The sequence below is a fragment of the Trichogramma pretiosum genome, unplaced genomic scaffold (assembly GCF_000599845.2).
Source record: "Trichogramma pretiosum strain Unisexual culture from Peru unplaced genomic scaffold, Tpre_2.0 scaffold32, whole genome shotgun sequence".
NCBI classification, from domain to species: Eukaryota; Metazoa; Arthropoda; class Insecta; order Hymenoptera; family Trichogrammatidae; genus Trichogramma; species Trichogramma pretiosum.
In genome coordinates, this window is record NW_019641641.1 from 740432 (window position 1) to 752932 (window position 12501).

At 31.3% G+C, this 12501-nt stretch overlaps 3 protein-coding genes across 6 annotated transcripts; 2 read left to right on the forward strand and 1 right to left on the reverse strand.

The window, feature by feature from the left end:
• Position 1: 1 nt before the first annotated feature.
• Positions 2-2563, reverse strand: LOC106652450 (histone deacetylase 3). Its single transcript, XM_014371411.2, has 2 exons — positions 1495-2563; positions 2-1418 (listed from the first exon to the last, which is right to left on the reverse strand). Exons 1-2 carry the CDS (start codon positions 1841-1843, stop codon positions 463-465), a joined length of 1305 nt encoding a protein of 434 aa, XP_014226897.1. The 5' UTR covers positions 1844-2563; the 3' UTR covers positions 2-462.
• A 216-nt stretch (positions 2564-2779) lies between these two features.
• LOC106652459 lies at positions 2780-4774 on the forward strand. The gene is made up of 3 exons (XM_014371433.2): positions 2780-3080; positions 3496-3838; positions 3960-4774. Exons 2-3 carry the CDS (start codon positions 3536-3538, stop codon positions 4242-4244), a joined length of 588 nt encoding a protein of 195 aa, XP_014226919.1. The 5' UTR covers positions 2780-3080; positions 3496-3535; the 3' UTR covers positions 4245-4774.
• Positions 4775-5799: 1025 nt separating this feature from the next.
• On the forward strand, positions 5800-12255 carry LOC106652453 (sex-lethal homolog). 4 transcript variants are annotated; one of them, XM_014371422.2, is made up of 8 exons: positions 5800-6447; positions 8730-9253; positions 9335-9510; positions 9587-9700; positions 9826-9986; positions 10302-10412; positions 10498-10595; positions 11429-11476. In XM_014371422.2, exons 2-7 carry the CDS (start codon positions 8900-8902, stop codon positions 10548-10550), a joined length of 969 nt encoding a protein of 322 aa, XP_014226908.1. In that variant the 5' UTR covers positions 5800-6447; positions 8730-8899; the 3' UTR covers positions 10551-10595; positions 11429-11476. The 4 variants fall into 4 exon arrangements, with proteins under 4 accessions (XP_014226908.1, XP_014226904.1, XP_014226907.1 ...); XM_014371418.2 differs by lacking the exons at positions 10302-10412; positions 10498-10595 and adding an exon at positions 11924-12255 and having other exon boundaries at positions 11429-11795; XM_014371421.2 differs by lacking the exon at positions 11429-11476 and having other exon boundaries at positions 10498-11125.
• Positions 12256-12501: the final 246 nt, after the last annotated feature.

Sequence of the window (12501 nt, forward strand, 5' to 3'; positions counted from 1 at the left end):
TTTTAAATTTGTTTATATTTTTATTACAACTCATGTCTCCTCCTCTTCCTATATAAAATTACAATATGTTTTCTAGCATTCACAAATTTTATACGGCATGATGTGCACTTGATGCATCATATAAATAATATTGCATTTAGAATTTATAATAACTGTTTTATTTGGATTTCTTATCATTTAAATTTTTCGAGTCATTTAAGTATTAAAATTATCATAATATAAAATTAAAACATAGAAATAGCTCTATTAAGTAATATTTTACAAATTTTAGTTGATTCAAAATTTTAGTTCATACAATAATGTTTCTATAATTTGACATTTTTGTTATGAAAGAGGCTCCAAATAAAATTAATAATTAAAAAAATATATGACTGAGTAAAAAAGTTACATTAATAAATCTGCTTACTCTTCAATGCACAATAAAAATATCAAATAGTCTGATTGAGTTATTTGAGTTTATTTTCAAGTGTCACTAGAATCCATTTTATCTTGATCATTATCACCCATATAATATTCATTCGCAGGCTCAATTATTTTATCTAAGTCTTGAGTATTTTGTCTTGAATCTGGATCAGGTTCAGGCTGTCTATCTTCTTCAGGAGGTAAAAGATCGCAAGGAACATCATGCATTTGTACACTAGGTGAACTCTGAAGCATCTTTAGATTTTCGCTAACATGTTTAGCAATTGTATCAAGATATTGTTTACTGTTAGCATTATCTTGGCGTGTTACAACTTCTGGATGTAACGAAAAATCTGGAGCAAAGTACTCAATGTACTCAGTCATAGGTAAATCATTACTAATTGGTTCATCAACAAGTAAAGATGTTTCATAAGTCCAACATCTAGCTACATTTCGCAAAGTATAGCCACCACCACCCACTGTTAACAGAGGTACATTTAAATCACGAACAAATCGTACACACTCTCCATGTCCTTTAGTACTAAGACTGAAACAGCCAAGTCTGTCGTTTGCTAAAGAATCAGCTCCACACTGAAGTACGATAGCTGTAGGTCTGAAATAATCCATCACAGACGTTATTGTAGGTTTGAATATTTGAATATATGATGCATCATCAATGCCTTCTTTTAGAGGTACATTCACTGAATAATATCGTCCACTTTCAGCTCCTATTTCATACATGTCCCCAGTTCCCGGAAAAAAATAGTTTCCATACTTATGAAAAGATACTGTCATTACACGGTCTGTTAGGTAAAAGGCTTCTTGAACACCATCGCCATGATGAACATCAATGTCAATATACAGAACACGAGCATGATACTTTAATAATTCCAGAATAGCAATCACAATGTCGTTAATGTAGCAAAATCCAGAAGCTTCGAATTTCTTGGCATGATGCAAACCTCCACTCCAGTTAATAGCAATATCACAGCTTTTATTGTTTAGTTTAGTTGCACCTGATAATAAGAATTTATAAATGTATTAAAATGAAACATAAGTATATTTAAATTATACAGTAAAAATTAGCCAAACCTTCTAAGGAAGCTCCAGTATACATAGAGCAAAAATCAAATAGCCCATCAAAAACTGGACAATCATCTCCAACATTGAAACTGGATAAATACTTAGTGAAACCTTGTAAATTTTGTGGTGTAACACGTTGTAAAAACTCTACATATTCATCTGAATGAAATCTGCACATATCATGGGTACTGGCTTTATATGGCCTATAGATCTCCATCTTTTTGTGCAAACCATAATTAATAACTAAGCTATGAATAACTGACAATCTATGTGGCTTCATAGGATGTCCTGGCCCATAATGAAAGTTCCCCACATCAGGATTATAAAAGTATGACACTTTTTTGTTATAACCTGACATGTTTATGTTTTTTAACTGGTAGAAAATAATACAAAAATAAATTACACTAACTGAAAAATATAACAATGAACTGAGACCATAAATTTACAACAGATAATGTTGCAAAGAAAACAAAAGGTATAAGCACCAGATTATATTGTTAACTACTCAATAGACAGAGTTATTGATTGCAGTTTACGAAATATTGAAGTTTCTTCTGGTTTTAAAGTTTCTTTCATGAGTTAAGTATTTTAAAACTCTAAACCATTTACCCGCACATTACAACATGAAAACCACTGACGTTGAAGTTTGTCTTTATGATTATAATCACTTATACAGTTTTTAAACAATTCGATAAAAACAATGAAGTACTTTGAATGAATTTTAAAAGGAACGTGTACATCAATCTGAAGTTCACATATATTGTATATCGAAGTATATTTACGACGAAAACGAATGCGTACAGCGATAACGCTGCATTAATACGTTCGTTCACCTGTGCAACGTGAGCATTTGAATTCTGATTTGTGTATTTTTGACGCAGTCCGCGAGCACAACGCCGATAGTTCAGTCATTAAAAAAAAAATATTAACCTGTACAAATTGCAACTATCGGTGCGTCATGCGTCAAGTAGAAAGCGCGGTTAGTTTGAACATTTTTACACTGTCGGTAAAATGGATCGTGAATTTTAAGAAGTCTTATCTTGATTGAAATTACTTTGACGGTAGATAATTTTTCGATTTTAAATTTTGATTATAACAACCGACAAAATCAATGGCTGTCGAGTGTCGTCCTTTGAAAAAATACATATCTGAAAAATATACATTTATCCGCTAAAATGCATCATCATTACAATCACGGTCGACCATTACAACACATCGCTCATGGCTTGCATACCTTCGATGACTGTGGTTCGAGTATCCTGTACAGTGTACACACTCCCAAGCCGCACGCACTTTCATAACACTTTGCCCATACATAGCATGAGTCCCGGCTAAAACTGTTAAAAGGGTCTAAGTAAGTAGATTGGAGAGGGAAGAAGGGGCAGATGTGCGACCGTTGGTGTATAGAAGGACGCATCTTGTTCGTGCAGTTACATACAAGTTCGCACGCATTCGTTGTGATAGTTGAGAAGAAAAATAACCGACACTACATAATTTGCGTCATGCCACAGTAGAGTTTGGCTGCATTTAAAATTTATTAGATTGATAGCACGGTGTTCGGACAGAAAATTTGTCAAGACAGACGAAATTCTGAGGTATGTTTTGAAACGGACGAGTTTTTAAACTACTTTTTTGTTTACTTAATTACACTTGAAATGAGCGTAACTGTACAAAAAGACAGTTGGTCATGAAAAGTTTTTTATTTTCAAATAAAATCACTAAATCGTGACTTCTTGACAACTGACGTTTGTTTTTGTTTTTATCTGTCCTAATATTAAAATTAATATATTAAATAAAAATCAAATTATAACAATATCCATTTTCTATGAATTCATAGCGAATTTATTTTTGCCTTTTCGAATTTTTCACTTAACTTTTCCCTTATTTTTCTTATACTATAGAGATCATTGAATTTCAATTGTTAATAATCATAGATTTACTTTAATTTTAATTTCTTAACAAGAATTATGTGGAAATTCTCAATAATGACTAAAATCTTTAATATTTCAGTTTTAATCTTTATTCAAATAAAGATATTCAATTCAGCAAAATGCCCATAGATTCAAGAAGTGTATCGTTTATTTTTCATCGGGAAAATACAAATGCTCAAAATTCACCACAAAATTGCCGTTCTCAAAATAATATCAGGCAAAGACTTCAAGATAAATTTGAGAAAGAAAATATAGATGAACACAAAAGAAAATCAAAAAACAAAGTTTCTAATGAAAAATCTTGGCAAAATTTGAGCTTAGAACAAGTTTCTATGGATTCAAGGCGAGTTTTAAGAAATGGGGCAAATAGAATATCTAAAACAATATCATCAGTCAAATCAACATTTGGTTCTATGTCACAGGTAAAAAAATTTCTTATGATATAATTATTTTGAAAAATATTCAATAGTTTGTATTCTTTGGTGGTGTATTAAAAAGAAAATAATTGGAAATCAGTTAAATTAATCAATTTAAATTTTTTAGAAATTCAAAAGTTCAACGCGTCGTAGACAACGTTTAGAAGAGCAACAATCTCCAGACTGCAGTGCACTGAAGTCACAAACTCCCCAAACTCGTTCACGTGATCTACTTGGTCGTACACCAACTAAGCTTTACAGTCCTTTTGGTATAGAATCTCCTAGATATGCTTGGGATAGCAAAACTGAATGTATGACTCCTTCGAGTACTACCTCCACCGAGTTTGCTGAACGAAAATCGTATCGTTTGTTTCGTTTCAGAAAAGTTAACAATTTTTGTGCTTTGAGATGAGTAGTAAATTCTCAAAAAATTTCAATCAAGTATAAAATAGATTTACTGTTACTTTTTAGAAATCTCATTCATTTTCATTATTCATTACTTAATAATTTTATTACTATCTATTAACAGTAATAAATGTCTCATACAAATATGTAATCATTATTAGGGTATTATTTAAATTTTAAAAATAATGAATGTTATATTCATATTATTTATAATTAATTTTAATCTACATTCACTTATAATCATGGTGAAATAATAGTCTAACTATTTAATATATCCATGACATATAATGAAATAAGTTAACAAAATTATAATTATTATTGTATTATACTTTAGAGTTAAATACATTACTCAATGATTCATTTAATTTACAAGAAAGTACTAGTTTAGTTTATTCAAGTGTGACTTGATAGTGTATACATTGAAAATTTTTTAGAAACATTATTATACAAGTATTAATAAGTAAAACTGTTGTGAAAATTAATGTACCAATGGTAAAAAAATGGCTAAAATAGAGTGAAGCTAGTTTAAGGTAATAACTGACTGCTCCCATCGTTTGTTTTTTGTTTTGTTATTTATTAATAACTTGACTATACCTCTCATAACCGTTAAACGGAGTATCGCAAAAGAATAGCCTCTGCATTATCGTGTTTATCGCTCGTTTCATGTACTTGATAATAGTATAAAATCGTACGAATCGTCTACTCTGCAAGTGCTTGACAATATCGAATTGCCCTAACATTTATAGACCGAAATGTATGCGACCACTTGGAATTTCGTACCAAGGTACGTACTTATTCGTGTTTACAAATTTCAATATTATGCAGTATTATTACTATTATAAGATAAAAACTACGCGATACGTGCGTTAAAGTAAAATCGGAGCCTGATTAAGAACTGTCTTCATTTGACATTTTGGTTCATTCATTATTATGCGATAAGGTGCTCAAATAGGATTTACAATTTACATAAAATGACGTTTCTCAACTCGGGTTTGTTCGTTCATCAGCTGCATAGATCAAATTTCAAAGGGTACTGAGACAATTTTTATCAAATATTGTGTAATCTGAAATTGTAAACTATCAGTTTTTTATTGTTTCAGACGATAGACTTTAATAACGCGAAAATGCATATTTGCAAAAACTAGAATTAATTTGCACATGATAGAACTAACGAATAGATTGTGGACAGCAGATCTTTTACGAGAAAGGTATAGAAATTGGGATACGGGTACAATTTAGCAGAACTTCAGGGAAAAAAATAAAAATATATTCCAAGTACAAAGATTCTGAGTAGCAGTATCAATTTCAGTTTATGTAGTGTTATGTAGTTTCTTTAACACGATCGCGTCGACCTACCTACCCATTGTCTACCTCATTGATGCGTTCAGCATCTCGTAAGTCATTTCGTATGTATACATTTGGGATATGTTTACGATTTTTGTTATGATCGCTTGCATCGATCGTTGTCAATTAACTCGTGTTTCCACGAAGCCGTTGATCTAACATCGTTTGGGACTGTTGACCGCGTAAATACACAAGTTGCACGTGGTAATTAGTCGTATCCTAAAGGGAAGAGAGAAGGGTATTGACTCAACTTTTCCAGTGCCTACCGCTCATTAGTAGTGGATAATCGAGACGATTGTTCAAACGACTCCGATAAAAACGTTTATTCGAGCTACGAGGTGGCGCTGACTGATGTTTTGAAATTACGCTTACGCAGGGGCCGCCCGCCCAGCGATATTTTAGCGACTGGCAGCAAAAAGTTCCAAGTTTAGACTTCAGGCGGATCTTAATATTTGCGGTAGTAGTCCAAACTCCGAAGTCGAGAGTGTCCGCGGGTGTGCAAATGGTGGAGATTTTGCACACGAAAGATTATCTGTTAAGTACACAAATTTTAAAGTTTGTCGGTTCGTGATTCTAAGTGCAGTAAGAAGTTAGTGCGGACAGCTCGACTCTTGACTCTCTCCAGCGTCTGTGTGTGTATATTCAACGACCGACAACACCGTATCAATCGACTTACTGCAGCCAACTCGACCCACGACGAGATATACACACACATACACAAACAAATGTATAGACATATACACATAGATATCTACGGCGGATACTAAGCAGCGGTAGTATAGCGGCGAAGCGCCAAGAGCAGCAGTCAAACAATTCGCAATTCGCATCTCGTCGCTTGCTCCTGATAATATAGTTTTGTCCGCAAGGTATGCATACAAACAAAAAAGCATTCCCATCGATTAGAAATTTTAAATTCACTCGAAATGTCACCTCCTACTTTTCCCATCGGTTCATGGGGTATGCACCTCCCCCTTTAGTGCATATTCTGCTGTTTTGCATTCTCCTTTACCTATGAAATCGCCATTTTTATTTAAAATTAATTTATTACTCCCACTCTTGCTTATTACTTTACTGACTTAAATTAATAATTATTTTATCGCTAGCATTTAATTATGGGCACCGAAACTTGACATCTACGTGCGCGAATGTAAACAAATAAAACAAATAAATATCTATGTATTAATCCTTGCAAGTATAGCCGCTATATAGCTGATACTGCTGTTACTGTTACTGCCCCTCTGCCCCTTTATACAAATTCCTTTAGCTTCATGAGTCCGAAACGCTCGTAACGAGTTTCTGTACCAAGCAGTTTATAATTCGTTTTTGTGCTCATTTTGCTCAAGCAAAAATTAAATGGTTATTTAGCCGAGTGTAACGCGATTCGTATATGATATCGCGATTCGCGAGTGTTATGCTGTCTGAGCGTCTGCGACATTGTGTCTGTGTGTGTGCGTGTGTGACTTTTCGTAATTGTAGAAGTATAATGTAGTCGTGTTTATGCCCAGTGGTGGTGTTTGTGTATGTGTGCAGTGCGTTTGCTCGGTCTTCCTAAGCTTAACTCCAACGTAACGGTGCATCATTGCTCATTGGCATGATATCGATACTTCAAAATAAGAGATGAATCGTCGCCGACGCTAATCAATGCAGGTGGAGAGATTTCGCGAGACTTACATAACGACAAGAGCCCATGCCTTGAATCTGTTGATGATTCACTATTTCATGCACATACAAGCATGCTTTGTTTCTTTCATCTTTCTATTCTATGTTTATCGTTGATTTATATATCGGCAGCTGCTCACGCATCTTTCCCTTTCTTTCCTTTAATTAACTCGAGTATGCGCTTTTTATCGAATTGAATAGTCTTTTTATTCACTCAAAAGCAAAAATGTCTAAGTATCGTTTGTAGTTTTCTAAAATAGTCAAATAATTATAAATAACTGTATTTTTTATTTTGTATTTTCTCCGTGTTTTGATAAAATTTTGTAATTGAAATTTGCAACTTTACCTTAATTTTTTGAATAAATGGAGTGTAGTTTTAAGATTGTATCATTTGCTAGACTTTCAATACAGCTTTAATTAATTTCAATGATTATTATAACACAAATTCACAGCCACAAAATAAAAAATTTTTTGAGTAATTTTTAACTTTTTATCAAATGAAATTGTTGTTACTATTAAAGATTTATTCAAAAATCTATTTGATTTATACATAAATCTCAAAATATTTACTTTTTAATTAATGTAACATTTTCTTTGATGATTTAATTTTGTACAAAATAATACAAGTTCTGTTTCAGCAAATTCTAATTTAGATCAACCAGTTATAGATTAGACCATTAATCTAATGATGTAGAACAAATTTTCTTATAATAGAACCAAACAATATAGCTGTGTGCATTACAGTACTACAAAATAGAGAATTATTTATTATTCATAATAGGATATTTTCATAGAATTTAAATAATAAAATATCTAACTTACTTATTTCATTATCTCAATAATAATCATTGATTTTATTATTTGATTATGCTTTTTTTGTTGATGTTGGATACTTCAAAATAATCTTCAAGTCAGACTATTGCATACTATAAAATGAATTATTATTAAATATTTGGAAAAACTTTTAATTTGCAGTGAATATTATCTGATTTTTATTCACATTTGAAAATTTGCACTAATCATAATGCTTCAACATAGAAATTTCATTACTTAATTCAAATTGATTGTAAATAACAATTTGTTAGCCCTGTTTTTATTTTGACCTAATTTTAATTAAATTTTGACACATCTAAGACCAAAGTTTTTTTTTTAAATTTCATAACTTTTCTATTAAACAAATTTAATTCTTTAATAATGTATTTTCAAATTTCTTGCCAAAATTTTATTACAATAATCAAGCTCGCATGATACCAAAAATCATGTCCTGAGATTTAAGTTCAGGTTCATTGAATTTTCATGTATTTCAAACAAAATCCAATTTTTAAAGAAGTTGCTCAATAAGACAACAATTGATCATTCAATATAAAGTTTTAGGTAGCCATATTTTGAAAATAATTCAGGTTGAATAAACTCATACTTAATACTTTGCAAATAATATTGTGCAAGTTTGACCCTTATACATTTTTGTTTGTTTGTTTCTGAAAAACAGGTCTGACAGCGCATATAATCCATTTATTTTCTAATATACTTTTTTTTAATATTTCTTTTGATTCAATATGATTAAACTTAGTAAAAAAGCTGCCTGGATCATCATGGACAAATCCGTGGTAACAGTAGTAATAAATTTGTTTATATTTTTTGTATTTGCCGATCATATGGATGGTTTTTATCGATGGAAACAGTGGAAACTTACCAACACATCAGCTGTTGCCGTTGAACCAACTAGAGAGTATAACATTGTTTTCACAAACTCAAATAAAAGAAAAAAGAAGTATCCAGCAAGATAGCAAAATGAATGACCAACAGCAACATTATCAACAACCAACATATCAACAACAGCAAGGACAGCAACAAACACAGCAACAACCACCTCAACAAAATAAAAATAGTGGAGATGATCGAACTAATTTAATTATTAACTATTTGCCTCAAAGTATGACAGAAAAAGAGCTTTACAGTATGTTTGTCACAATTGGTCCAGTTGAGTCCTGTAGAGTTATGAAAGATTACAAAGTAATATATTTTAAATATTTGAATATTTTTTATTATTAATCAATACTTTAATATTGATTTAAATTTTTTTTATTCATATAGACTGGTTATAGTTATGGTTTTGGTTTTGTAAATTATGCCAAAGCTGAAGATGCTGCCACAGCAATTAATACTCTCAATGGTCTTCAAGTTCAAAATAAGAGGTTGAAAGTTTCATTTGCAAGACCTTCTGGTGAAGAAATTAAAGAAACAAACTTATATGTTACTAATTTGCCAAGGTAAAAGATTAGTGTACATTTTATAAAAATAGTTATAAAAAATTTAATGCATTTTGTTTAAATTTTTAATTATTAGAAATATCACAGAAAAACAAGTTGAAGAAATTTTCAACCGATTTGGTCGCATTGTTCAAAAAAATATATTAAAAGATAAACTTACAGGATTGCCTCGAGGAGTAGCCTTTGTCAGGTAATTTATTTTTTATTATTTAAAAAGTTCTACTCAATACCTTAATAAATAATAAAGTTAATAATAAATAGTTGATAAAAAACATTTTATAAATGATTAAAAAATATTGATCTTGTTTGTGTTAGATATGATAAACGCGAAGAAGCTCAAGAAGCCATCAATCATTTACATGGTACAATACCAGAAGGAGGTTCTGAACCACTTAGTGTTAAAATTGCAGAAGAGCATGGGAAACAAAAGGCAGCTTATTATGCTGGTTGGCAAGCAGGATTCAATCAAAGTCGCGGTAAAGAAAAAAGCAAGATTATTAAACATTTTTAAACATTTTTTTCATATTTTGTTCTACTTATTTTCAATTTGGTAATATTTGGGTATTAAGCTTCTTATTTGCATTCTTGTGCATGGTGTTGTTTTTTGCTTTTGTAGTTGAATAGCTTTGACTCTAGATAACAACATTTCAATTAATAAAAATATTAGATTTACGATTAAAACAACTTGAAAATTTCTATTGAAATGTTGGTGAAATAAACTTCATATCAATTGTCTACATGAATGCATTTTTATAAATATTTGGCTATGCTTGCTTTTTGAATTCCACTAGTTGCTTTATTAGAAAAACAAATTAATATTGCAATGCTTGAGGAACAATATGGAGATCTAGGAATCAGAGAGCATATCTTGTATAATGGAAAAAAATCTTCAAGAAAATATTGTGAGTTTAATTGTAATTCAAATGTTTCAAGGAAGCCTTTATTGTTCTACAAAAAATAACTTCTTGTATTTCTGTTTTACCTTAGCTAGACTACCTGCTTCTCCAACAAAGTCACCATTCCACAACTTTTGGCATTGAAATAATCGCTAACATTGATAATGCGGATTGTATTTTTATAACTGTGTAATTCATCGTTTTTGTTTTTAAAGCAAAAGAATAATGTGATATTGGGAAAATACCCCACAATTTAAATTTGATGACTAAAAAAAAGTAGTAACTTTTCTAGATTCTTTTTTTGTTTTGTTTTAAATAATTTTGTTAATTTATTTTGATGAATTTAGTATCTCAACTTTTGTTTGCATTATGCATACTTGAACACTTGAAAACGGTAAATTTAACACGAGTTGAAAATTGTAATGATTAAATATTTTTATATCAAGAATATTATTAGAGAATTAAGTGTATATTCTATTTAGCTAACTTGTAATTTATGAGTACAATGCTTATCACTAGGCTTTTATAAGTCGTTTTTCAAAGTGTATTATGTGAAGTCATGTAATGATTTATGGATAATTTTTCACATTAATTTGTGAATCTTTATTAAATTATATATTTCTATCAAAATTAGTATCTTTATAAACACTTGACTTAATGAACATTAGAAAAAGTATTGATTCTATATTCACATTGCTTTGTTCATTAATCCTGTTCTGTCACTTACTTTAATTGTTTTTCTTTTATTCTTTGAATTTGATTTCTTTTTTATTATTTTTTACGCATTTTTGTTTACATAGTTGATAGATGAATACAAATTAATTTTACACGCAATCTAAATTTGTTTCTTAACTAGAATAAAGTATTACAAGAAGTAAGTAATTAATTTTAAGTTTTTCTTTGGTTTGCTAATGCTATGGGTCGAATTATTTCGTAGTGTTATTAATTGGTATCATTTTTATATATATTTATTTAAAAATTTTAGTAGGACGACACCATTACATATAAAAATTGCTCTTCAGGTGGCGGTGGCGGTGTTGTAGGTCGAGGTAGAGGCGGCTACGGCGGTGTCCCACCAATGGGCATAGGAATTGGTGGCGGAGCTGGCCTAGCTGCAGGTGGACCACCAGCAATGCTCGCAGGTCGAGGCGGATTCGGCGGCCGAGGCGCCGGTGCGGGCGCAGGACACGGCTTTGGAGCCGGACCTGGCGCAGTGCGCATGGAAAAGCTTCATCCTCATCGTTTTAATCCTCTTGGTATGAGTGGAGCACCTGCGGGCGCAGCTGGGGGTGCGGGAGCTGCTGGGGGCTACGCTCAGCCGCATTTCTGGTGACGTGGGGAAGACCAACCAGTTGCTCTCGAGCTCGATTTTTAAATATTTTAATTCATGTAAGTATAAATACGGTTTTCAAAAATAAATTACACAATTTTCTTAATGGGTCATTCACCCGATAATATTGTTTTAAAATTTTGTTGAATTGTCATAAAAATCATTCTCGTCTAATGTAAACTTTCAGAAACGTGACTGACATGACTGCAGTTGAAACAACGATAACAACACTTTTGCTGGGATGCTAACTGTCAAGAATGAAAATGTTTTGTGATTAGTCAATCACGTTTATCATTTCATTGCAGTTTGGTCGTCAAAAATTCAAAAGAAATCATAGTACAATCGCGTTGAAAAAAGGATCATACTCTTAAGTGACAGTCATCTCTAGTTAATGTGATTTGAATCTTATCACTGCGCGCGGAAATGACAGCTTCTTCTACACGTAGTAAAAAAACAGCAGTTTTTCAGCTGCTGTTAATAGACAAACATAAACGTTTTGTAATGAGCGTTTTGAACGTAGAATTTTTATACTTGAGTTACTACTTTCATTAGATGCCTTTCCTTGTTCATATGTGTAGTGTTGAAAATTCGTGAAAATTTTTAATCGTTGCATAAACGATCATTGCAAATAGTATATATTGTCCAGTTGCAAAAGCTTTAATTCTTTAAAATTAACCATATAATAATGATAGTCATTTTAATTGGCAAATGAAAATTCTTAACAAAAAAACTAATATTAAATTCTTCGTTCTCTATAATAGTATA

Bases quoted from the DNA above. Each gene is read 5' to 3' on its own strand.
- LOC106652459 (XM_014371433.2), top strand. From the start codon at position 3,536: ATGCCCATAGATTCAAGAAGTGTATCGTTTATTTTTCATCGGGAAAAT. The intron at 3,839-3,959 runs GTAAAAAAATTT...TAAATTTTTTAG, and splicing joins CATTTGGTTCTATGTCACAG to AAATTCAAAAGTTCAACGCG.
- LOC106652453 (XM_014371418.2), top strand. From the start codon at position 8,900: ATGGTTTTTATCGATGGAAACAGTGGAAACTTACCAACACATCAGCTG. The intron at 9,254-9,334 runs GTAATATATTTT...TTATTCATATAG, and splicing joins GAGTTATGAAAGATTACAAA to ACTGGTTATAGTTATGGTTT. The intron at 9,511-9,586 runs GTAAAAGATTAG...TTTAATTATTAG, and splicing joins TATGTTACTAATTTGCCAAG to AAATATCACAGAAAAACAAG.
- LOC106652450 (XM_014371411.2), bottom strand. From the start codon at position 1,843: ATGTCAGGTTATAACAAAAAAGTGTCATACTTTTATAATCCTGATGTG. The intron at 1,419-1,494 runs GTTTGGCTAATT...TCTTATTATCAG, and splicing joins TACTGGAGCTTCCTTAGAAG to GTGCAACTAAACTAAACAAT.